We start from the raw sequence: 25,981 nt of genomic DNA, 5'->3' as shown, positions 1-25,981 counted from the left end.
CGGGCGAGCGGCGAAGGCAGGGTTGCACGCCATTGGCGGGCAGTGCGAGCGGCGAACGCAGCGGTTGCACGCCATTGGCGGGCAAGGAGCAGGCGCGTTTCCTAAGGTGAGCCCGTCGTTTTGGGGGTGCGAGTGCTGGGAGCTGAGAGATTGTAGCGTTTGGCGCGCATGGGCAGACAGTGTCCGGGCGCCCGTCTGCCTTACTGCTTCCGACGGAGACGCACGCTGCGTGGTCACGCCAGGTTTGATCCGGAAGCCGAAATAGTGCGTGGACAGCAGGCTCGGCTCGTGAGGGAGGCGAGTTGAGCGGGATTCTAGGCTTCGGCCATCGCCGCTTCCAGAGATTCCGCCTTGGCTATCCGAGTCCAGCGGTAGGGGCGCGGAAGCAGCGCAGTGGCTTCTGCGTTGGGGAGTTCAGTCGTATCTGACCCGTTCAGTCCTGGCCTTCAGACTCACTCCTTCTCTTCACCTCATCTTGCCCAGCCCACTGCCCTTATCGCTCTCGTCCGCCCACCCTTCCTGCTCCAGCCGATTTAGCCTTGAAGCTGCTTCTTAATGCCCAGAATTGAACCTTCGTGCGCGTACCCTTCCCGTGTCCAGATGTAACTAGATGGCTTGAGTAATCATCTTTTTCTCCCCTCTCATAATTAGTAGTTTTAATCAGCGAGCAATTGGTTTGGGCTTAAACTACAGTCTCGTGATTAAGAGCATGGGCTTTGGTATCACACTCCCGGAGTTCGAGTCAATTAGCTGTGTGACCTCGCTGTACTGTCTTCCTTGTGATAATCCTGTCCTGTGGTGAACACTCAAGAGCGTTGGTGGCTGCTTTTATCAGGTACGGATAAGTAACAAGACTATTAGAATTAAGAATGAAAATGTGATAGAAGAGGATTGTGGTGGTAGAGGAGTGGATGAGGTTCTGTAGAAACGTAGCCTGGGAGAATCAATTCTGTTTGCGGTGAGACCTTGCAGTGTTAAATTGTCCTGGAGGGTGATAGGAACCTTCTAGACAGAAGGGAAAACGCATATAAAGGCACAACGTGTAAAAGGTTCCTGAAGCTCAAGAGTGAGGTCCTGCACTGAATGAAATAGATGTGGGCATTTTTCACGTGTTGAAGTCATAGGAATGGATGAGATCCTACTGTGAGAACATACAGTGAGAAGTAAGGAGACAAGGATGTTCTTTCAGGTGTGGGTGGAAAAAGAACCATCAAAAGAGACTTGTGAAACAGAAAGGAAGGGAATAATGATAACTGCTAACATTTATTGAGCAATTTCTATGTCCCAGGCAGTGTTAAACATGGACACGAATCCTTACAATAAATAACTCTTTGAAGATCTAGTTCAGTTCTAGTATTGTTTTTCATTTTATCAATGAGAAGACAGAGGTTTAGAGAGATTAGCTAACATGTCCAAGGTTATACAGCTTGTAAGTGGCAGGACCAGGTTATGAACTAGTACAATCGGACCACAGACTCCACACTCTTACCGTTAGAAAAGAATGGCATGCTACAGGTAGAATTAGATCTAGGAAGATGGTATTATAAGCATCATTGTCAAATTCTGCAAAGGGACCATCTTGGTTGAGATCCGAAAAGGAACAACGGATTTTCCAGTTCAGAAGCTGTTACCTAGGAAACGTACCATGCCAGTTGCATGGTTGGGAGTAGAATCTTAATCGTTGTGGATTAATGTATTAATTGAATTCAACTTTATCTGGTGACACTCTTACTCTGCCTGTCTACTCTCTAGTTCCTTTGGCCATCTTTCAGTTCCTCCAACATACTTTGCATTTTTTCATCTTGGGACCCTTTGGCTGTGCTAGTTTCCTTCTCTAAGATGTTGGTCCTTTAACTCTTTCTATGATTGGCACCAGTTCATTCAGATCTTGGCTTTATTGTAACTTCCTCTGATACATTTTCCTTGATAGTTTATAAAAAATGATCCATTCCATTGCTAATGTATATTTGCTTCCTTTGAGTCATATATCACAATTTGGAATTATGCATTGATTTATCAGTGTACTTGTTTATTGTCATTCTTCCCCACTAGTCATGACTCCATGAGGGTAGGATTTGTGTCTATTTAGTTCATTATGTGTCTTAACTACCCCTAACATAGTACCTCACACATAGTAGTTGCCCAGTAAATATTGTTGCTTGTCGCAGTGAATGAACATTTCCTGTTTATGTAGATAATACTGAACTGTTTTGTTTTCTTGAAAGTAATCAATCTCTGAGAATTGGATAAGGGGAAAAGCAAGTTCAGAAAAGCCACAGCTTAAAAAAAAAGTTTAGGGCTGTCACTTCTTGGAAGTGTCACATGTTCAGTAAACATGCATTTTTTTTTCACACTACAAATAACATATTAAGAATATAGGTGCTTGGGCTTCACTGGTGGCACAGTGGTTGAGAGTCCGCCTGCCGATGCAGGGGACACGGGTTCGTGCCCTGGTCTGGGAAGATCCCACATGCCGCGGAGCGGCTGGTCTCGTGAGCCGTGGCCGCTGAGCTTGCGCGTCCGGAGCCTGTGCTCCGCAACGGGAGAGGCCACAACAGTGAGAGGCCTGCATACCGCAAAAAAAAAAAAAAAAAAAAGAATATAGGTGCCTGCCTTTACGGTTCTTTGGATATTGCTAAGGTGTTTTCATTGGTTAGAATCCCAATTTTATTTTCCTTATTGACTCAGGAAGCCTTTAAACTAAGATTGAGCAAGAAGGGAGAGGAGTTCTAGATACAACTATAAGGAATGGAAAAGTAAAAACGACAGTCCTTGTCTTCAAGAGGTATACAATCAAATGAAAAAGGCAATCAAATAAATAATGACCTGTATTCTACAGCATAGAAAAGGAGGTTGTTATGGGGTAAAAGAATCAGAACGACTTATGGATATAAATGGAGAAGAGAATTAGAGCTATCTGCCAATAAAATAGGTAATCTTACTAGGAAGTTTGTTCTAAGTGAGAGTGTTCAAATAGAGGTCAATAATTTTGTTGGAGAGATTTCTTCCTTTGTAGGAAGATTGGACATGGTCTGTCAGTTGGTTCCAATTTTAAGATTCTGTGAGATTAAGCAGGGGCAGAGTAATATACTTGATCTTGAGAGATTGAGTAGAATTTATGTGGATGGATGGGGAAAGGACTTTGCCCACCTTTGTTTCCTCTTGAGATATATATGTAGTGTAGATATAATAGACAGACATACATTTTTTCCTTGTTTATAAACATAGTAACAAAAGTGAAGCTTCTTTGTAAAAAGGCTCAGAAATACTAAAACAATGCTTTTCTTGAAAGATTTTTTTTTTAAGTTTATCAAAGGAAGGTTTGATTATATCAGAAAATCTAAAAGGAGGAGGTCTACTGCAGTGGCATTAAGATATATAAAATATAGTTGACCTTTGACATTTGCAAGGTATATCACTATAGCATATAATTTCCTTCGTTTCCTTTTATAACAATAATATCATTTTTCTCCTACTTTTATGTATTAAATGAGAACCATAAAGCCAGTTGAGATGTAAGTGCTAGGCAAGGCTTACTAGCTCTGATAACCTCTTACATATCCATTCCAAAGCATAAGCAATTTAAGCTTTTGGCTCAGGAAAGTGGCAAGTCACTACGTATAAGAAAGGGTCCTTTTAAATCGTTCAGACAGTGTTAAATCCTTAAGTGCTATTTTCCTTACTCTTTGCCTGGCTGCCTTTTTTTCATCTTTTATATTTCAATTTAAATGTCATGTTTCTTAGAAGAAGAAAAGGTCTCTCCTCTAAGAGATCCTCTTCTTAGAAGAGATCTCAGAAAAATAAAGTAAATTATACCTTACTTATTTTTATCCTGCTACACATTCAACACACATTTGCACGTTAAGGCTTTGTTTTGATATATTCTAAGAAAATCTCATTTAAATATGGAAGTATTAAGAAAAATCATTGTGCATTATAGTATGCCTCTAGCTATACAGTTAGATCTAACTATTAATACCACAGTCTGAAATAATTTTACATATATATATATATTTTTTTTTACAGATGATGTGTTTTCTGAAATTCTGAATCATGAGTCTAGCACTTAATGATCTGCTTATTTGCTGCCGTCAACTAGAACATGATAGAGCTACAGAACGAAGGGTAGTAAATTACTTAAATTTAATCTTTCCTTGAAACAAATGTGTGATTGGTAACTCATTATTTTGTTCTTTTTTCATTTTCAGAAAGAGGTTGAGAAATTTAAGCGCCTGATTCAGGATCCTGAAACCGTTCAACATTTAGATCAGCATTCAGATTCCAAACAAGGGAAATATTTGAATTGGGATGCTGTTTTTAGGTATTCCATTATAAATTTTTTTACTGTCTTTATTTTTCTTTTTCATTTTTATTTCTCTTGTGATTCTTTTTGTGTATGTAGGTCTAATTTATCTTTGCTCCCTTTGTACCCTTGTGCCTTGCATAGGAAATTGGCGCTCAATATTTATCTGAAATATAATTTTTAAAGGGTGTTCATATAGAAAAAGTTAAAATTTTTGAATCATTTGTTCAATAAAATGTCTTAGACATATTTCACTCAAGATTAGAGAGAATTTCATTCATACCAGTTCATTCATAAGACTTTATTTCAAATTAGAGCATAAAAGTAAGTTATATCAAGTCCTTTATTGTTACTTTGATATATTTAAATATTTCTCTAAGTCACTGCCATATGTTAAACTATAATAAAAAAGTAAAAAGGAATTTTAGAAAAACTCTATATGAATGCAGTTAACAAACACAAAACTCTGGCATTGGAAAGACACAATTCATTGCTGAACTGGAGTGGCAAACAGAATTGATGCTTTTTACATTAAGACATAATTTTCAATTACGAAGTCCATTTATAACTAGAAATAGATTGTAAGACTTAGGAAAGATGAATAAAATATTTTAAATTAATATAGAATACTGATAAACTTGAAAGAACATTTTCAGTCAAGGGGAAATATGAGTATTGTTCTTGAACGTTTAGAACAGATAATCTATTTTATTTTTTAGCTCTTATTTGATACTAGATAGACCATTGCAAATATCATTGTAGATAACATGAAAAATATATACTTCTTTTCCTCTGGTTACTTACTTTATTTCAAATACCACAAATATAGTTATCTAAAGGTGAATACTGTTTTGCATAAGCTGATCATGTAGGCCAAATATGCACCTGACGTACCCAGCTAATCATGAATATCTTATAGGCAGGCTTCATTTAAAGGCTAGAGACATTACCAACTGCCTAGGAAAGAGATAGGTCATGTACAGAGTAACAGAGTTGAGAAAGAATTGAGAGCCCCTAATAGCATTGCAAGCTTTTAGTGATAAAATGAGAAAGCAGGCAAGAAAGCAATAGAAAATCCTGGAGGTTACAGATTAAGAGCTTTGCAGGCCAGACTTTAAATTGGTGTTGAGGGCTTAGGCCTTAAAAAAGAAATGTAATTGTTTTGTATAGCTGGTACATTGATTGAAGCAATGTGGTTTAAACAATGCTCTTTATGATGGCATGAAGGACTTTTTGAAACTATTATAATAATTTAAGTATTTAATGAGTTTCTGAAATTACATTGCACTTTCTTGAAGAGTTTTACAGAAATATATTCAGAAAGAAACGGAATGTCTGAGAACAGCAAAACCAAATGTATCAACCTCAACACAAGCCACCAGGCAGAAAAAGATGCAAGAAATCAGTAGCTTAGTCAAATACTTCATCAAATGTGCAAATAAAAGTAAGTACTGTTACTTGGCTTAATAGATTATTGTTACATGAGTTTGGTCTGAATATGGTGAGATAAAAGTTCAGTGCTAACTCTTAATTTCTTGTACATATAATGATTTTTAATACTATAGGTTCAAATATTTGGAGGAATTTATACAAGCATGGAATGATAGAATCTCAGGGTTTGGAAGGATTAAAAAATATTATTGCATCTACCCATTTTTCTTGGATCCCATCTATATGTCCCTGGCACTTAGGTAGCCTTAATGATAAAACATGCCTTTTGAGGCTTTCTTTTCTGTTTTAGTAGTTTTCATAGTAGTGAAAACCTGTCTCCTTTTGTTACTGCTTCTGTTTGCTGAGATAATACAGAAAAATACTAACTCAGTTTTTTCAATATCCTTTTTTCAAATATCCTTTGAGATATTTGAAGTTACCCATGATATTTCCCCTGAGTCCTCTTCTCTAAGCTAAACAGACCTACTTCCTGTTGCTCATATGAGCTAGTTTTTGTGTCACTTCTGAATATTCTTCAGTTTAATTCCCTGTCTCTTAAAGTGTGGGACTCAATTTTATAGGCATATTCTGATTGGTATGGAGTGGAGCAGGACTTCCATATCTTTTATTCTATACTTCTACTGATTCATTCCAAGATCACATTAGCTTTCTTGGCAGTCAGAACCCACACTCTTTAACTAATAGCATGCTTACTGTTGATTAAAAAAAAACCCAAGTTCTTTTTTGCTCCTGATGAGCCACATATCTCCCATTTTGAACTTATACAGTTTTGAAAAGCCAATATTTTTGAACCAAAATGCAGAATCCTAGTAGGCTTATGTAAGGAAATGGTTTTCATACAATGCTGAAAAGCTAGCGGCGGAAATGTTTGTTTAGGGACTTGGACTCAAACTTTGTTTATTTTTCACAGATAAGAAAGTGGCTTTGTGATGCCAGGTTTAGTTTAAGAATCAGAAAAGCCCAATGTTGGTAAACATTATTAAGTAGAAGGATATAGATTGTTAGTGAATGATGTTTCAGAATGGTGGTATGAGACTTGAGTCTAAAAGACAGTGGCTTTAGCAAAAATTTAGTTTTTCGGCTCCTCTGAGATGCCATTTTGTGTGGGTAGCTGCAAGTCCTGAGCAGGGACTCCAGCATAGACAGAAGAAAGCTACATCGAAATATTTTTGCACCTGCTTTTGCTCTGCATCCATTAAAATTTGTATTCTTGGCTACTAATGCTGGGCTCTTAATAGATCTTAATATGGTCTGACAGAATTTGTGAGTGAGTGAGAGAAAGATATTTGTAGCCTATTTGTAGCCCATCAGAAAAGTTTGCAGCTTAGAATTTTGCTTTAAAGTGAAAAAAACCTTCTATTGCAAAATTAACAATGGAGATCACATTTTCATTTTAATTAATTTATTTTTGGCTGCGTTGGGTCTTTGTTGCTGCGCATGGGCTTTCTCCAGTTGCGGCGAGCTGGGGCTACTCTTCGTTGTGGTGTGCGGGCTTCTCGTTGCGGTGGCTTTTCTTGTTGCGGAGCATGGGCTCTAGGCACGTGGGCTTCAGTAGTTGTGGCTCACGGGCTCTAGAGTGCAGGCTCAGTTGTTGTGGCGCACGGGCTTAGTTGCTCCACGGCATGTGGGATCTTCCCAGACCAGGGGTCGAACCTGGAGGAATACACCCTGCCTTGGCAGGTGGATTCTCAACCACTGCACCCCCAGGGAAGCCCGTGATCACATTTAAAAATGTATGAAAGTATCAATATGTTGGTTTATAGGAATAAATGGATGAAATTTTCAGTGTAAGATTATTCAAATAGTTGAAAAATGATATTTTTATTCAAGGCTTTTTTTCTTTCAAGTTTCACTTTGTAACTTAAACATCTTTAATCTCGGAGCAAAACCAGGAGCTACTATCGTGTCATCTCACTTCTTCAGTTTTTTTTTTTTAAAGGGTTGGAGGGTTGATGAGAATTTAAACACATGTCCAGACTTTGCCAGACTTGCTTAACATTGGTACCCAAGGTATGATGAAAGAAACAGAGATCAGAAAAAAAGAGGTAGATGGGAAGGAACCAGTAAGCAAATATTGTTCAACTATAACAGATGTTATAGTTAAGAAAATGTTAGGAAGACTATAAGAGAGAAATGCACAGGGTGTTACAGCAGAGGGTATTGTGATTGTGCATTTCATCATTAGCCAGATGCCTAAAATTATAAGCCATAAATAAAAATGATTTTTTAAACTAATAAGAACAGAAACTGCACTTGATCTTAGCCAAAAGGCCAAGAAGCGATGATTTTTTGTTATACCAGTGTATATTTATTTATCATACTTCTAAATATAACTAGTCTCATCATAAAAAATCCTAAACTAGAATGTATTCAAATATACATAATGACTTGCACCCTGCTCGTAACTTACAACAAAAAATTTATATGCAATTTTAAGATTGTTAATATTGAAATATGAAAAATTTCAGCTGTGACAGCAATACGATTTACTGAAAGTAACAAATAACTTTTAAATGTACTTTTGTTACCTTTAAGAATATATCCAGGGCTTCCTTGGTGGTGCAGTGGTTAAGAATCTGTCTGCCAATGCAGGGGACGTGGGTTTGAGCCCTGGTCAGGGAAGATCCCATATGCCGTGGAGCAGCTAAACCCGTGTGCCACAACTACTGAGCCTGTGCTCTAGGGCCCACGAGCCACAACTACTGAGTCCACGCACCACAACTACTGAAACCTACGTACCTAGAGCCCATGCTCTGCAACAAGAGAAGCCACCGCAGTAAGCCCGCACACTGCAACGAAGAGTAGCCCCCACTCACTGCAACTAGAGAAAGCCCACGTACAGCAACAAAGACCCAAAACAGTCAAAAATAAATAAATAAAATAAATAAATTAAAAAATATATATATATCCAGGGACTTCCCTAGTAGCGCAGTGGTTAAGAATCCACCTGCCAATGCAGAGGACACGGGTTTGAGCCCTGGTCTGGGAAGATCCCACATGCCGCGGAGCAACTACACCCGTGTGCCAAATACTGAGCCTGTGCTCTAGAGCCCACAAGCCACAGCTACTGAGTCTGCGTGCCACAACTACTGAAGTGCGCGAGCATAGAGCCCGTTGCTCTGCAACAGGAGAAGCCACCGCAGTGAGAAGCCCGTGTACCGCAACGAAGAGTAGCCCCTGCTCGCCTCAACTAGAGAAAGCCTGTGCACAGCAAAGACCCAATGCAGCCAGAAATAAATAAATTAAAAAAAAAAGAGTTCCATTAAAAAAAATATATATCCATTAATTCTGAATTTTCAGGACCTCTAATAATTAAATAAAACTAAAAATTATAGCCTTACATATGTATATATAATAAATGCTATTATAGGACTTGGAAGTAATTTTGCTTTTCAAAGGAAATAGTATTCTCTTTATAATCTTATTCTAATCAGGTTTTTATAAAAAATACCAGGAAACTTTGGGTCACTCAAGGCCTAATGTCAGAAATTGTGAGTTATTAAGGTAGAATGAATGATTGTTTTTGCTATATAATCCTATAGGATTGGCAAATTTTTTTTGTAAAGTGACCAGATCGTAAATGTTTTTGACTTTGCAGGCTATGTAGTCTCTGTCTCAACAACTCAACTTTGCCATTTTAGCATGAAAGTAGCCATATACAATATGTAAATGAATAGACATGTTTATGGTCCGAAAAACTTTATTTCCAAAAACAGGTGGTTGGCTGAATTTTGCCCCTGGGCCATAGTTTGCTAATCCGTGTTTTATGAGAAGGAGGTTAGTTAATAGTAAGTTCCCAAATGGAATTATTTATACAATTGCCATTCCAAGCATCCTTAACTTACTTTTCTTAAGATTTATATGTTTTTGTTTGTTTGTTTTATTTTTAAATAGGAGCACCCAGGCTAAAATGTCAAGAACTCTTGAATTATATCATGGAGACAGTGAAAGATTCATCTAATGGTGCCATTTATGGAGCTGATTGTAGCAACATATTGCTGAAGGACATTCTTTCAGTGAGAAAATACTGGTGTGAAATATCTCAGCAACAGTGGACAGGTATGTTTTGAAGTTTGTTATTTGTGAATTTTTCCTTGTGAAATGAAATTTCACCAAAAGAGCATTCAGAGTCTATTTATATCCCCCAAATGACCTCACAGTTTAACAGTACTTTAGTGAAATTAAATGATTATAGAATCTGACACTTTTCATGTATTATGTACTTCTTAAATTGTCACTAATAATGTATTTGGTGCCTGCTATCAGAACTAAAATTACAGAATTGAAAGATGCCATACCTGTCCTCAAAGACTTGACAGTCCAATGACAGAAAAAACCAAGTAAACCAAAAGTTATAATGCAGTGAGTTCACAGATCAGTGACACCTAAATGCAACAATGATTAAAGTAGAAAGAAGAAAACCAAGAGAGATGTCATAAAAGGGAAAGCAAGAGAATTTCAAGTTGGAAGTGGTGTGACATTTAAAGTGTTGTAGAAATAATAAGATGTGGAAGTATCCATTAGGACTAGGCAGTTTGCAGGCCACTGGTAAGGTAATTGAAATGAAATAGTAGAATAGAATATATAGGACCCAGTGACTTACAAGATAAGTAGAGTGGGGTGCCATGGAGGTATTGTTGACAGTTTGTAGGTGAGAGGTACCAAGAGACCACAAAGGAAGTTTGGTCAGAGGCTGAAATTTTTGAGTTTATTGATTTCAAAAGTGGAGTATTTCTGGCTCTGGGTGGCTTAATGGGTGAAAATGGTATTTGGCTTTAATGAGGTGACTTTAAGCCAGATGTCAAAGTCTTCTAATACAGCCACCTCTGAAAATTTAGAAACTCAGTATTTTTCATTGAGAAGTATTCAAGATAAATTGTGCTAACTTAAAAGACATTTATCTATATTTTTTACCATCAGTTTATCATTTCAAAATAAGATGTTTGTGGACCATAAACCCATGACCTAATCAGTGGTCTACATTGTATTCTACTGTTCCCACATGAATAAAGGCCTTCTTAGCTATTGCTTAATTTCTTATCTGGGGCCTTTGCTGTTGCTCTGAACACAAAGGAGGCTTTGTTCCAAACAGAGCCCTCAGTAAGCCTAGTGGCAGCCTTTAGAGAATAGGCCAGTGATATCTAGGGTACACCAACACGTCTGTCACCAAAATGGTTCAGCCTAAATATTTAGAATATTTGTACATTTTAGATTATTACTTGTAACTATGGGTCTCTGAAACAAAGGCAGTCGTTCCTCTAGTCTCTTTACTCTGATTCCATCATCTGGCATGTTCTCTGAAATTCTCTATTTTTAAGCAAACTACTTTCACTTCTAATAGTCTTTTTGTTGAATTTTTTTTTTAGTTAGTTACCTTCTCTGAAATTTACTTCGCTAATGAAGCCTGCTCAAGAAGTGAAGTTTACATTCAAAATATATTTGGTAGAGGTGGTGATTGAAGCCATGGTTATGGATGAGATTGTCTAGGGAGAGAGTTTAGAGTGAGATGAGAAGATGGCCTTAGTCTTCTAAACCAACATTTCCATATAAATTTTGGAATCAGCTTGTTGATTTCTACAAAAAATCCTGCTGGGATTTTATTGGTATCACGTTGGACCTATTGAACTAAGGAGCAATAGACATCTTAACATAGACTCTTCCAGTCCATGAACATGGTATATCTCTCCATTTATTTACGTCTTTTTTGATTTATCAGCATATAGAATTTGTATATTTTTGTTAGATTTATACTGCAGTAGTTTGTAAATTTTACTGTCTCTTTAAAACATTTTCTCTTCCATGTTGTTCAGAAGTACTGTTGACTTTTGTATACCATATTGATCTGGCACCTTGCTAAAATTGCTTATTAGATCTAGGAGCTCTTTTGTTCATTCTGGGGAATTTTCTATTTAGACAGTTTTGTCATCTGCAAGTAGAGAGTTTTTTGTTCCTTCATTTCTGAGCCATGTGGCCTTATTTCTTTGTTCTACCTTATATTGACTAGGACCTCAGTATGATTTTTTTTTTAATGGTAAGATGTACATAACATAAAATTTACCATTTTAACCATTTTTGCATATACAATTCAGTGGCATTAAGTATATTCACATTGTTATGCAACCATCACGACTCATTTCCAGAACTTTTTTCATCTTCCAAACTGAAACTCTGCACCCATTAAATGGGAACTTCCCCTGCTCCCCACCTCCAGCTCTTGGCAGCCATTCTACTTTCTGTCTCTGAATTTGACTACCCTAGTACCTCCTGTAAGTGAAATTGTACAGTATTTGTCCTTTTCTGAATGGCTTATTTCACTTAGCATAATGTATAAGGTTCATCCATGTTGTAGTATATGTCAGAGTTTTCTTCCTTTTTAAGTCTGAATAATATTCCATTGCATGTGTATACTACATTTTGTTTATCCATTCATCTGTCATTGGACCCTTGGATTGTTTCTACATTTGGATATTGTGAATAACTCTACTATGAACATGGTATACACATAGCTCTTTGAGTCCTTGCTTTCAATTGGGTATATATTCAGAAGTGGAATTACTGCATCATATGGTAATTCTGTGTTTAATTTTTTGAGTACCCACCATACTGTTTTCCACAGGGGCTACACCGTTTTACATTTTCATCAGCAATGCACAAGTGTTCCAATTTCTCCACACCTTCACCAACGCTTTTTTTTTTTTTTTAAAGCCACTGGTATTACTTTATCACAAAGGATTCAGATCTTTCCCTGAATTTTCACAAGCACACCATAATCTAGTAATAAAGCACCTCCCCATCCCCAGTTTTGCTTATTTCCCAAACTGATTTTGGCTGATAGTTTCCCCTCTAATACGGTTATCACTTAAAAAACACAAACATTCAAACTAAAGATACAGTGGATTACTAACTGTAACCTTAGCAAGCTTACATGGATTGTTTGCTACCACATATTACAGTAATTTTACAGTGATCACAAAAAGTCATTAGGTTCTCCTTATTACAATGATGACGAAAAGTAAAAACTCTTGCTGTTTCTAATACTTATCACAAAGAAGAGGTGTGCTTATAAGGCAGGAAGTAACACAAAATTCCTTTAGAAGTCATTGCATTTTCACTTTGCTCAAGTTTTCAACTGCACATCCTCAGCAAACCCAGAAGAGTACATCTCACCATCTTAAGTGCACTCCAAAATCTCAAGCTTACTTTAAAAGCCCACAATATGGGTATTTAAAGTCTTTTCGAAGACCTCTCCCAAATACCACACATCTCCAGATAAACCACGTAAGGAGCTTGAAAGCAGTGAAGGATGTTAACCTGCTGATGCAAGTTTCTGACACCAATCTTTCAAGCCACCAATAACCAGCTCTTCAGTTACCTTTTCAGTCCTCCCCATCTTGCAGCAAAGCAATTTTGCTTTTTCCCCTGTACTTAGCAGAGTTCTAAGCATTTTAGAAAGTTTCCAAGCGACTTTTTTTTTTTTTTGCTTTCAAGCGATAATTTAACTAGCATTAACAATTTACTATTAACTAGTATTTTCTTGGCCCATGAGCTCTATATAATTCCCCAGAGCTCTGCCTACTGATATTTTCAGAGAATTCCCTTCAACCCACATTCCCTACCACTCCCACCCTCTACAACCCACACCTAACCACGACCCTCCCCCCTTCTCCCTTTCTTCACGCCCACCTCTCCCAGCACCTGTGGTAGGCTTTTCCCTCGCCACCACCCCTCACCTCAGGGTCCTCCCATTTGAACCCTAAGATTACTCTGAAATCTGATCAAGTAAAATCGAAGTTAAAAAACACATAGAGCAAGATGAATCAAAGATCACTATCGGTACCCTGACCACTCCCTTCTTAGTAGGAATGCCCAAACTAGACCTGCCATTTCTATCACAATTGGGGCATGACCAACTCGTACCTCCAGCACAGTACAATGACCCCCCTCAATTTGCCAGTTGGCTCATTTAAGTATTTGCCTAAGGCATTTCAATCTTGAACACTTTCCCAACACACAGATTATATCATCACACTAAGAATTCCTCTGACCAATGCACAGGAAGGCCGGCGGGTAGATGAGAGGGTCACTGGGATGCATCTGCAAGCTCCATCTACAAGGCAGCACTCTGTGTTGTGGCATCGTGTTAAAATGTTCTACAGCTTAAGAGTTCTCTGGAAGCAAGGTTCGTAGCACAAAACTAGTACAACAGAAGGCTGAATTTAGAAGATGCAGCATCTGAAAACCTCCACCCCAGAACAGGAGAGGTGCCTGCTGGCATTCACGTGCCCAGAGATCGCTGCTCCCGGATTACACACTCAAAGCAACGCATCTGCTGAAGGCCCCGGATGCATCTGCTTTGGACTTTTAAAGATTGCCCCCTCATAAGCTCATCTGAAAACCTTAAAGGATGGTCTCCTGAATGAATACAGGGCTTCCTGAGCAAGGCCTGGAAACAGGACAATGGAGAACTCCTCCTCCTAAGCCTCTGGAAATTCAATCTGTAGACATCAATTTAGGCGGGCTCTCTCCTCCTCCAGGGTCTCCCCTCCTGCACTGCTACGACTCACACTGGACAGGGGCTCCATTTCTCCTGGTGCCACCAGCTTGCCATGATGAACACAGATTACCAGAAGCAACGTTTTAAGTGAAGGGGTAACCTCAAGAGAGTTAAGAGGGAGGAGGAGGGGCAGAGTGAGGTCACAGAAGAGGTAAGCATGGAACCTAGAGGAAAAGTCTAAAGGGGTGCACTGCCACCGCCCTGGGCCAGAACTGTCAGCCCTGCGAAGCTAAGTTCAGTTTCCACAACACCAGGCCTCATCCCCAGGTGGGTTCACAACCCTCTGTACAGGAGTGGCGCCCTTCTAGAGGTCAGGCGCCCCTTCTCCAGCAAGCAGCTGCAACAGCCAGGCCTGGGTGTTGTCCTCCCCCTGGGTTACTGTGGGCACTTCTGACGCAGCTCTTCCCAGCACAGTTCCCCCAACATCTAGTCTCCCCTTCAACCTTCCTTCTCCTGGCACCCCCACCCCCCCAGTCCCATCTAACTCTGCCATCTCCCCCACCTGTCCCCTGAGATCCTAAACTGGCCACCTCCTCCCCCAGAACTAAGCACAGGCCCCCTGCCATCCCTGTCGCTAACTCCTCAACACTTCTTTTTTCTTTTTCTTTCTCTCTTTTTTTGATAATAGCCATCCTAATGTAAATGTGTATGAAGTGGTGTCTCATTGTGATTTTGATTTGCATTTCCTTAATGACTGGTGATTTTGAACTTTTCATGTGCTTATTGTCCATTTGTATATCATCTTTGGAGAAAAGTCTATTCAAATCTTTTGCCCAGTTTTTAATCGGGTTGTTTGTTTTTTGTTGGATTGTAGGAGTTCTTCATGTATTCTATATTAATTCCTTATCAGATACATGGTTTGGAAATATTTTCTCCCATTCTATGGGATGCCTTTACCTCTGATGATAGTGTCCTTTGATGCACAAAAGGTTTTGCTTTGATGAATACAGTCTATTTTTTTCTTTTGTTGCCTGTGCTTTTGGGGTCATTTCCAACAAATCATTGCCAATCCAATGTTATGAAACTTCCCCCTGTGTTTTCTTCTAAGAGATTTATAGTTTTTCCTCCAATATGATTTTGATTAGGAGTAGTGAGAAGAGACATCCTTCCTTGTCCTGTTCCTGGTTTTAGGGGGAAACATTCAGTGTTTGATCATTAGCATATTAGCTATTTTTAATTAATTAATTAATTAACTTTGGGCTGCGTTGGGTCTTCATTGCTGTACGTGGGCTTTCTCTAGTTGCAGCGAGCGGGGGTTACTCTTTGCTCCAGTGTGCGGGTTTCTCATTGTGGTGGCTTCTCTTGTTGTGGAGCACAGGCTGCAGGCGCATGGGCTTCAGTAATTGTGGCTTGTGGGCTCAGTAGTTGTGGCTCACGGGCTCTAGAGCATAGGCTCAGTAGTTACGGCGCACGGGCTTAGTCGCTCCATGGCATGTGGAATCTTCCCGGACCAGGGCTCGAACCCGTGACCCCTGCATTGGCAGGTGGATTCTTATATGCTGTGCCACCAGGGAAGTTCAGCATATTAGCTGTTAATACAGGTTGAGGACATTCCCTTCTATTCTGGTTGCTCATGGTTTTTTATCATGAATGGATATTGAATGGATATTGAATTGAATTTTTTTCTGTATATATTGAGATAATCATGGTTTTTTTTTTTTTGCGGTACACGGGCCTCTCACTGCTGTGACCTCTCCCGTTGCGGAGCACAGGCTCTGGACGCGCAGGCTCAGCGGCCATGGCTCACGGGCCTAGCCGCTCCGCGGCATGTGGGATCTTCCCAGACCGGGGCACAAACCCGTGTTGCCTGCATCGGCAGGCGGACTCTCAACCACTGCGCCACCAGGGAAGTCCAATCATGGGTTTTTTTGTCTTTAGTTTATTGGTATGGTGAATTATGTTGATCAGTTTTTCACAGGTTGAGTCAACCTTGTGTTCCTGGGATATACCCTATTAGGGCATGATGTATTATACATTTTATATGTTACTGGATTGAATTTGGAGGTGGTGGTGGTTGTAAGGTTTTTAATTATGAATTCAATTTCTTTAATAGATGCAGGATTATTTAGGTTACATATTTTCAGTGACCTTTGGAATTTGTTTCTTTAAGAATTTGTTCATTTCATATAAGTTGTTGAACGTATGAGTGTAAAGTTGTTCTTGAACATTATTGTCTCATTATCCTTTTAATGTGCTTACGCTCTGTAGTGGTATTGCCTCTTTCATTACTGAGTCTGATCTTATAATTATTAGTTCCTTACTTCTGATTGTTTTGGATTTCATTTCTTCTCTGGTTTCTTAAGCTTAGATCATTGATTTGAGAGCTTCTTTCCAAATATGTGCATTTAATGTAATAAGTTTTTCTCTAAACACTACTTTAGTCACATCTCACAAATGTTGACAATGTTGTTTTTTCTTTTTCTTCAGTTCAAAATATGTTCTAGGTTTTTTTGAGGGTTTCCCTTTGACCCTGGATTATTTGGAAGTATGTTGTTTAATTCCCATTCATTTGGGGTAATTCTCCTGTTTTGTTTTCCTTTTGTGGTTTAATGTTATGGTCAGAGACCATGCTTTTTATAACCAAAATTATTTATAACAGTTATGATTTCTTTTATGATCAAGGATAAGGTCTAACTTGGTGAGTGTTCCATATGCATTTGAAAAGAATGTGTATCTGCTATTGTTGCATGAATTATTCTGTACATGGCAGTTAGAGTCGGTTGATGGTGTTCAGTTGTATAACAAACTGGTGTGAAAGCATGAGTGACAAGTGAGAAAATGGATTAACAAATACAATATTTTCAAAAGTTTTGGTTACAAGGGGAAGGGAAAGGGGGGTCCTATTAAAGAAGAGAGTGATTGGAGTATATATACATGTAATCAGAAGGATTCAGTGAAGAGAGATTAGTTGAATACACAGGAAAATTGCTCATGTATGTTTTCTGAGAAGAAGGGATTCCAAAGCAAGAGCCCTAAGATTGTCCTAAGGAAGAAAATAGTTTTTCTAATTAGGTAGAAAGGAAGAAAAGTTAAAAACCTTCAGTTGCTTTCTTGTATAACTAATATAAAATATGGACTTCCCTTCAGGTCTTGGAAGTGCTACGTAGTTTTGCTTCTGCCTATCTCTCTGACCTTAAAGCCCACCCCATCCTTCTAATTTCTGTGCTCTTGCTACAGTGGCCTTTATTCAGATTCTCTAACCCAGTGATTTTCAAACTTTTTTTTAATAGACTTTATTTTTTTAGAGCAGTTTTAGATTCACAGCAGAATTGGGCAGAAAGTACAGAGTTCCCATATATCCCCTGACCTCACACGTGCACAGCAACATCCAGCACCAAAGCGGTACATTTGTTTCCATCAGTGAACCTACGCTGACACCTCATATCACTCAAAGTCCATAGTTTACACTGTCACTCTTGGTGTTGTACATTCTGTAGCTTTTGAGAAATGTATAATGATATGTGTCCACCATTATTGTATCATAGAGAATAGTTTCACTGCTCTGAAAATCCTCTGTGCTCTGCCTATTTATTCCTCTCTCCACCTTGATCCCTAGCAACTACTGATCTTTTTAACTGTCTCCATAGTTTTCCCTTTTCCAAAATGTCATATAGTTGGAATCATACAGTATATAGTATTTTCAGAGGGGCTTCTTTCATTTAGTAATTCGCATTTAAAGTTCTTCCATGTCTTTTCATGGCTCGATAGCTCATTTCTTTTTAGCACTGAATAATATTTCATTGTCTGGATTTACCACAGTTTAATTATCCATTCACTTACTAAAAGACATGTTGATTGCTTGCAAGTTTTGGAGATTATGAATGAAAATGCTATAAACATCTGTGTACAGATAAGTTTTCAACTCATTTGGGTAAATGCTGAGGAGCGTGATTGCTGGATCATATGGTAAAAGTATGTTTAGTTTTTTAAGAAACTGCCAAACTGTCTTCCAAAGTGGCCATTGTCGATTTCTATATTAAAAATCAGTAAAGCATAATTTTTGTAATTAGTTTTAATTAAAAAATAGGAGCGCTAATATTTTCTTCTGACATAGCTATGGATCATCTCACACACTCCTGTTTAGGAAGTATAAGCTCTTTCTTACCTGTGGCATTTGTTCTTTTTTCAGAGGCTACCCTTTGTATGGCCTGTTTTTTCTTGTCCTTCAAGTCTCAGTTTAAATGTCACGGCCATTTTCTGATTGTTTTTCCTAATTTCTTCCTCTCTTTTTATTTTCTACCGTGGTACTCTTTCCTTCATAGTACTTTTGTGAAAATAAATGACATGCTTCTAAATAATTCATGGGTGGAAAGAAAATTCTCAAGGCATGTTTAAAACTGAATGAAAATGAAAATTACAACATATCAAAATTTGTGGAATATAGCTAAAGTTATGTTGAGAGGGTAATATATAGCATTAAATGCCTACATTAGAAAAGAGGAAAGATATCAAATTAATAATCTTAGCCTCCATCTCAAGAAACTAGAAAAACAAACAAATCCAAAGACTTCAAGCAGAAGATAAGAACAGAAATCGATGAAAACAAAACAGTAAAGGAAAATTATTGAAACAAAAAGCTGATTCTTTGAAAACATCAAAATCTAGAACCTCTAGCAAGAGTGAGTAAGGTAAAGAAAGACACAAATTATTGATATTAGGAATTAAATGGGATATAATTGCAGATTCCACAGATACTGAAAGAATAGTAAGGGAATGCTATAAACAACTCTACACACATAAATTTGATGACTGAAAATAAATGGAACAATTCCTTAAAACCACACACTATCAAAACTCACCCAGTGTGAAATAGGTAATCTGTATACTTCTGTAACGAGTAAAGAAATCAAATCTGTAATTTAAAACTTTTCATTAAAAAATTGGGAACAAGACAAGGGTATTCGCTGTCACCACTCCTATTCAACATTGTACTGGAGGTCCTAGCTAGGGCAGTTAGGCAAGAAAAGGATAATTGGCATACAGATTGGAAAGGAAGAAATAAAACTTCACATTTGTAGATGATATGGCTGTCTATGTGTAAAATCCCAAGGAATCGACATTTAATGATGTCTTTTGGGGTTTTATTTTATTTTAACTCCAGAAACTCCTTTTAAAAAAAAATTTATTGAAGAATAGTTGATTTACAATGTTGTGTTAATTTCTGCTATACACCAAAGTGACTTGGTCATACATATATATATTCTTTTTCATATTCTTTGCGTTAATGGTTTATCACAGGATATTGAACATAGTTCCCTGTGCTATACAGTAGGACCTTGTTGTTTATCCATCCTATATATAAAAGTTTGCATCTGCTAATCTCAAACTCCCAATACTTCCCTCCCCTACACCTCCCTCCACTTTGACAACCACAAGTGTGTTCTTTATGTCTGTGAGTCTGCAGAAACTGCTTTTTAATATCATGCTGTTTTGCTATCTGCTCTTTGAGCTTTTTTTGTTGTTGAATTCATGGAGAAAGGGAATTCATTTGGAGGCATGCACTGCCGCCGTTTTTGGAGAAGTAGGACTCTACTTTTTTGTTGAATGTCTTATACTAGCTTTTTTTTTTACCCACTTACTAGAGGAATATGTTGGATTCTGTGAGAACTGGGATAATTTCCCCAAGTAAAATAAAAGCCCTGAAAGTTGAGATTTAATCAGAGACAGAGAGTTGCATTGTTGGCTTTTCCTGTTTCAGCACTTTGCTCTTGCCAAGTAATAAGAAGGAAATGCTAAAGATAACGCCTCCTGTTTTTCTGTCTCCAAATTTGTGTGTGTTAATTAATGTTTTTACCATTATTTAGGTATTGCATGTAGTGAAAAAACTTTGGGAAGCACTTGTGTAGAGTTCTATAAAGTCAGATATGATAGGAATCATTTTTCTTACTATTTGATGTTTGAGGTTTTTATATTGTCCTTATTCTTTTGAATTTAACATTTCTGACTTCAAGCTATTTCTGCAGAATTATTTGACATATACAGTTGAAATTATTCTTAAGTCACTTTGCTAACTGAGGACTTCCTAATTATCTCTTTATGGGAAGAAAATCCTGCCTTAGCAACTTTGCTTTTCATTGTGTTGGGAGATAATTCTCAATGCATTTCACGTTTCTGCATGTCATGTCAAAGACATGACACTGACTATTCTTTTCCAGACTGTTTTTTAAAGTATGTTTGTACAGTGAGCCTTGGAAGATAGAGATGACAGAGATGATGGCCTCCCCCAGAACAAAGGACAGGTTTGCTTGCAGCTCATTGCTTGGGATGTCTCTCCTGTATGGTAGCTCATCATTTGAACTGTGTCACCTGTCCCTCTTCACGTTGCTTTTGAGATTGAGGAATTTATGCAAAAATGAAGGTACTCTGGCTACTATCATTGCTGTGAGAAATAAATTGTCCTCTTTCTCTGATCAGGAATTTCATGTCTTCTGCCAACATCCATGAAACTGGCATTCTAATTTGTTGGGTTACAAATAGTGTAAAGTCTCAGATCTTTCACAGTTCTTGACACACTTTACACACATTATTAATCAAATAGCACTAAGACAAAACAAAACAAAACTGTGGAGCATACACTGTCAAGTGCTTTGTTAGGCCTAGCTGAAGGAATTTAGGAATAGAGAAGTTAAGTAGCTTATCTGAGATCTGGCTCTTAAACTGGTGTTCACATACTCTGCTGCCAATAGTTCCTGTCTTGAAGGCAGTTTAATTTATAAAAATAAATATTGATGGAATGCTCTTACTGTAGTAAGTATAAATTAATATAATTTTTAATCTTTTGTCTGTGGAATTATTGAAATTTAAATTGAATTGTGACATCTAAGTTAAATGTTTCGATAGTTTTCTTTTTAAAAACATAACTAACATGGTTTTTTTTGTTTTTTTTTTTAAGAATTGTTCTCTGTGTACTTCCAGCTGTATCTTAAACCTTCACAAGACATTAATAGAGTTTTGGTGGCTAGAATAATTGAAGCTGTGACCAAAGGATGCTGTTTGCAGACTGATGGATTAAATTCCAAATTTTTGGATTTTTTTTCTAAGGCTATTCAGCATGCAAGGTAATCTAATCTGTTTTTGTTTTGTATTGGAAATCCATTTGATCTTTTTGCAAGACTGTGTTTTAGATTCAGTAACTAAATTTTACCAACTTGAAAACATCATTGGCCGATTATAGTAGAACTAGTGGATTCCCAAGGAAAGTGTTAGGTCCAGCACTTCCTGAATATCCAATATGCAGAACATGTAATGATGTTCTAGATCTGTCTTGCTTTTTTAATAACAGGAAAAGCTATATGGCCTCTAAGTATTTTTATTTTCCTGAATTTTGAAGATAGTTGTAATGTGCTAAGAATAAAATGAAATAGGAATATATTTTGGAAATATCAGTATCTTATATTTGTGTGGCATTACCCAATTTATAATGTGAAATATTTTATAAATGGTAGGTATTACAAATTCGTTTTATATAATTTTAGACAGTGTTTCAGCAGCAGGGAGAGCTAACAGGAGTGATCTCCCAATGCCAAATAGGAACTATTTTTTGTTGTTGCTAAGTAGTGCTGCTGTGATTTTTCTGAATAATTCTGAAAGTAAGGCTACTATTATTTGAAAATCAGAACGTTTTTTTCTTTCAGCACGCAACTTCATTACTGTCTTCAGTTTCTGCATTTTCCCCTGTTATATTAAGTCTGTTTATTTTCTGTTACAGACAAGAAAAGAGCTCTGCAGGTCTAAATCATATCTTAGCAGCATTTATTATCTTCCTCAAGACTTTGGCTGTTAACTTTCGAATTCGAGTATGTGAATTAGGAGATGAAATTCTTCCTACCTTACTTTATATCTGGACTCAACATAGACTTAATGATTCCTTAAAAGAAGTAATTATTGAGTTATTTCAACTACAAATTTATATCCATCATCCAAAGGGAGCCAAAACTCAAGAAAAAGGTATAAAGAAAGTTTTTGCTATTTTGCATTTGCTTCTTCATTGAAATATAGAGGGTTAAGTATGAAATCTGTATGTTATAGGAGGTTATGACCTTCCTCTGGATTGCTTTGCTTGGTAATAGTGTCAGTCATGAGGATATTTTTCACACTTTTTTTTTTTAATTTGAAGCTATGGTAGGTAGCAAATCATATCATGCCTTACCATTTGTTTAGTACAATGCTACCTACGTTTTGTGAGGAATACAAACAAATATGAGACACTATTCCCTCTAGGAGCTGATTATGCAGCAATAATTAGGTGCTAAGAGGTGTGACGCAGACTGTAAGAGTAAAAGAATTTAGAGAAGACAGGATCTTGTTTATCTACATATTGCTTTTATTAGAAAATAAAATAGATAAATGTGAATTGAACCAGCCAGATTAGTCAGTTCCCAAGGAAGATAAATACATATTTGCTAGGGAAACCAGAAATGAATGACTTATCCTCCCTTCATTCCTTTATGTTTGTCGTTCACCAAAAGAGTATTGCATGGATGATGTAGCTCCATTCAGTAGACAGGAACTTTACTGGGTGGAACTGGAATTGAATGAGTTCTCTCATGCTTAGGCTATGTTCTGAATCTGGCTTGTACTAGCCTTTGGACCAATTCATCATGGCTAGTGTAATGACCTTATTAAGGACATTCATTGAATAGTAGCTAAAATAGAGGAAAACTGTTGGAGCCACTTTTTATCAAAAGCAGCTGTGTATGTTTCATGGGCTCTTCTAGTATGTATAGTTAGATGTATTTGTAGCCCATGAAACCACTGGAGGTGAAAGAATGGTGGCTTTCCTTAGTTTTTCATCTTTCACATAGCTCTCACCAGAATGAAAATCAGGCTTATTAAGAGATGGTGAGACATGTTTAGGATTTTAGTTAAGTGCATGTTTAGGATCAATTGAAAATTGGCAGATGATGAGGATGTCAGAAACACGAATATAGTTTTAGTATACATTAATAGACTTTATTAGGTTCTTTAATAGATTAATTAAATTCATTAATAGATTTTAAATAGGTTCTTCGTTTTGTGGGAGGAAACAGCCCCATTGTTCCCCATACTCGTTAGATCGTGGTTGGGAATATTATGCTTACCAGAGTTTGTAGAGTCATCATTTTAAGAGGGACTTAAGTTGACTGGAGTGTGTCTAGGGGAAGGTGACTGGGATGATGATAAGTCTGGATAACATGTTATTTGTACACTTGTTGAAGGAACTGGTAATGTTTTTCTCTTAAAGACATACAGAGAAGTTGGTCCTTATGTAAAAGAGGGAAAGTATTAATTTGCTTTGGGGGAGAGAAGAAATTAAAGAAAGTTTGATTGAGATTTTGATTGAATTGGTTAGAGATAGTTAGATCAGAATATGGAAGAATTTTACAAGAAATACAGTTAACTGAGTGTGAAATGTGTGAAATGGACATCATTATGAAGTAGAGCTTGTCAAGGATATTGTCAGAAGAGCCATTAGTACTAAATAGGCTGGACCAGATGTCTTCTAATGTTTCCACCTTAACAGCTGAATAGTTTTGTGGGAGTTGGCAGTGCAAATGGATTGTATGTATAAATTATATTTTAATTTAATAATTATTTTTTAAAATTACAGGTGCCTATGCATCACGAAAGTGGAAGAGTATCTTATACAATGTATATGATCTGCTAGTTAATGAAATAAGTCATATAGGAAGCAGAGGGAAATATTCTTCAGGATCTCGTAATATTGCTGTCAAGGAAAACTTGATTGAATTGATGGCAGATATTTGTCACCAGGTATAGTAGATCTTGTCACATTTTGAAATTTCTCATTCTCCTTTTATTGGCCTGTAAAAAGCGTGTAAAATTACTCGGTACATGTAACTATTCCTTTCTAAACACCATAAATATTTAGCATTGCCCTTCTAACTTAAGAGGTAACTGTCTTGCAAATATAAACTTAGGGAAAACTGATGATGAACTTTTCCATTCTTAAAAAAACTGTCTACAAGCAATAAGATTATCCTAACCCTATGTGTTTTCTTTCTTTGTTTTTTTCCTGATTTAGAAATCACCTGACATAAAATTCATTATTTTAAAGGGTGTAATTCAGTGGTTTTTAGCATTTTCACTCTGTTGTGCAACCATCACCACTAATTCCAGAGCATTTCCATCACTGCCAAAACAAACTTTGTACCTATTAGCAGTCAGCCTCAATTCCCTGCTTCCAGTTCCTAGCAACCAGCCACTAATCTACTTTCTGCCTCTGTGGATTTGCCTGTTTTGGACATTTCATATAAATTGAATCATACGATGTGTGGTCTTTTGTGTCTGGCTTCTTTCACTAAGCATAATGTTTTCAAGGTTCTTCCATGTCGTACCATGAATAAGTATTTCATTCTTTTTTATCGCTGAGTAATATTCAGTTGTAAGGATATATTACATTTTGTTTACCCATTCATCAGTTGATGGCTTAATGTTTCTTTTTTTTTCCTCCATAGAAGAAATTTTAAAATTTATGCAATTTTTAAAGGTTATACTCCATTTACAGTTATTGCAAAATATTGTCTATATTCCCCGTGTTGTACAATACATCCTTACAATAAACTCCCACTCGTAGTTTGTTACCCCCCATCCCCCACTGGTAGCCACTGGTTTGTTCTCTGTATCTGTGAGTCTGCATCTTTTTTGTTATATTCACTAATCTGTTGTGTTTTTTAGATTCCACATGTAAGTGATATCATACAGTATTTGTCTTTCTCTGTCCGACTTATTTCACTTAGCATAACGCCCTCCAAGTCTATCCGTGTTGCTGCAAATGGCAGAACTTCTTTCTTTTTTTATGGCTGAGTAGTAGTCTTTTGTGTGTGTGTGTGCATGTGTATATATATACATATGTATATACACTCACCAATCTTTATCCATTCATCTCTTGATGGACACTGAAGTTGCTTCCATATCTTGGCAATTGATGCTGCTGTGAACATTGGGTGCATGTACCTTTTTGAATTAGTGTTTTTGTTTTTTTTGGATATATACCCAGGAGAATTTTACTGGGTCATATGGTAATTTTAATTTTTGAGAAACCTCCATAGTGTTTTCCACATTAGCTGCACCAATTTACAGTCCCCCCAACAGTGTATGAGGGATCCCTTTTCTCCGCATCCTTGCCACTGTTTTTTATTTGTGTTCTTTTTGATGATAATCATGATAACCATTCTGACAGGTGTGAAGTGATATTATGGTTTTGATTTGCATTTTCCTGATGATTAGCATGTTGAGCATTCTTTCATGTGCCTGTTGGTCATCTTCGTTTCCTCTTTGGAAAAAATGTATGTTCAGGTCTTCTGCCCATTTTTTAACAATGTTGTTTGTTTGTTTGTTTGTTTTGATGTTGAGCTGTATGAGCTGTTTATATGTGTGAATATTAACCCCTTATCGGTCATATTATTTGCCAACATTTTCTCCCATTCAGTAGGTTGTCTTTTCATTCACTGGATAGTTTCTTTTGCTGTGCAAAAGCTTGTGAGTTTAATTGGGTCCCATTTGCTTATTTTTGCTTTTATTTCCTTTTCTTTAGGATATGAATCCAAAAAAGTATTGCTATGACTTATGTCAGAGGGTGTTCTGCCTGTGTTTTCATCTAGGAGTTTTACAGTATTCAGTCTTACATTTATGTCTTTAATTCATTTTATTTTTGTATATGGTATAAGAGG

At 37.2% G+C, this 25,981-nt stretch overlaps 1 protein-coding gene and 1 pseudogene across 5 annotated transcripts in view; one reads left to right on the top strand and one right to left on the bottom strand.

The window, feature by feature from the left end:
* The first annotated feature begins 263 nt into the window (after positions 1–263).
* The window catches only part of ATM (ATM serine/threonine kinase), a 140,019-nt gene continuing 114,301 nt past the window's right edge, over positions 264–25,981 (top strand). For all 5 annotated transcript variants that reach the window (XR_003791411.1, XM_029207707.1, XM_029207708.1 and 2 more), the window contains exons 1-8: positions 264–835; positions 4,027–4,125; positions 4,209–4,321; positions 5,602–5,747; positions 9,650–9,814; positions 21,202–21,367; positions 22,018–22,256; positions 23,899–24,062. Coding sequence is in view for 4 of the 5 variants with exons in the window: in XM_029207707.1 (XP_029063540.1) it covers positions 4,054–4,125; positions 4,209–4,321; positions 5,602–5,747; positions 9,650–9,814; positions 21,202–21,367; positions 22,018–22,256; positions 23,899–24,062 (1,065 nt within the window). In the remaining variant the exon portion in view is untranslated. The remainder of the gene's footprint in view (positions 836–4,026; positions 4,126–4,208; positions 4,322–5,601; positions 5,748–9,649; positions 9,815–21,201; positions 21,368–22,017; positions 22,257–23,898; positions 24,063–25,981) is intronic.
* LOC114887856 lies at positions 7,908–8,038 on the bottom strand (annotated as a pseudogene).

Source organism: Monodon monoceros, unplaced genomic scaffold (genome assembly GCF_005190385.1).
Source record: "Monodon monoceros isolate NGI ecotype Baffin Bay Population unplaced genomic scaffold, NGI_Narwhal_1 Super_Scaffold_7, whole genome shotgun sequence".
NCBI lineage: Eukaryota > Metazoa > Chordata > Mammalia > Artiodactyla > Monodontidae > Monodon > Monodon monoceros.
Note: the sequence above shows the minus strand (reverse complement) of the source record. Positions and strands in the feature narration are given on the sequence as shown.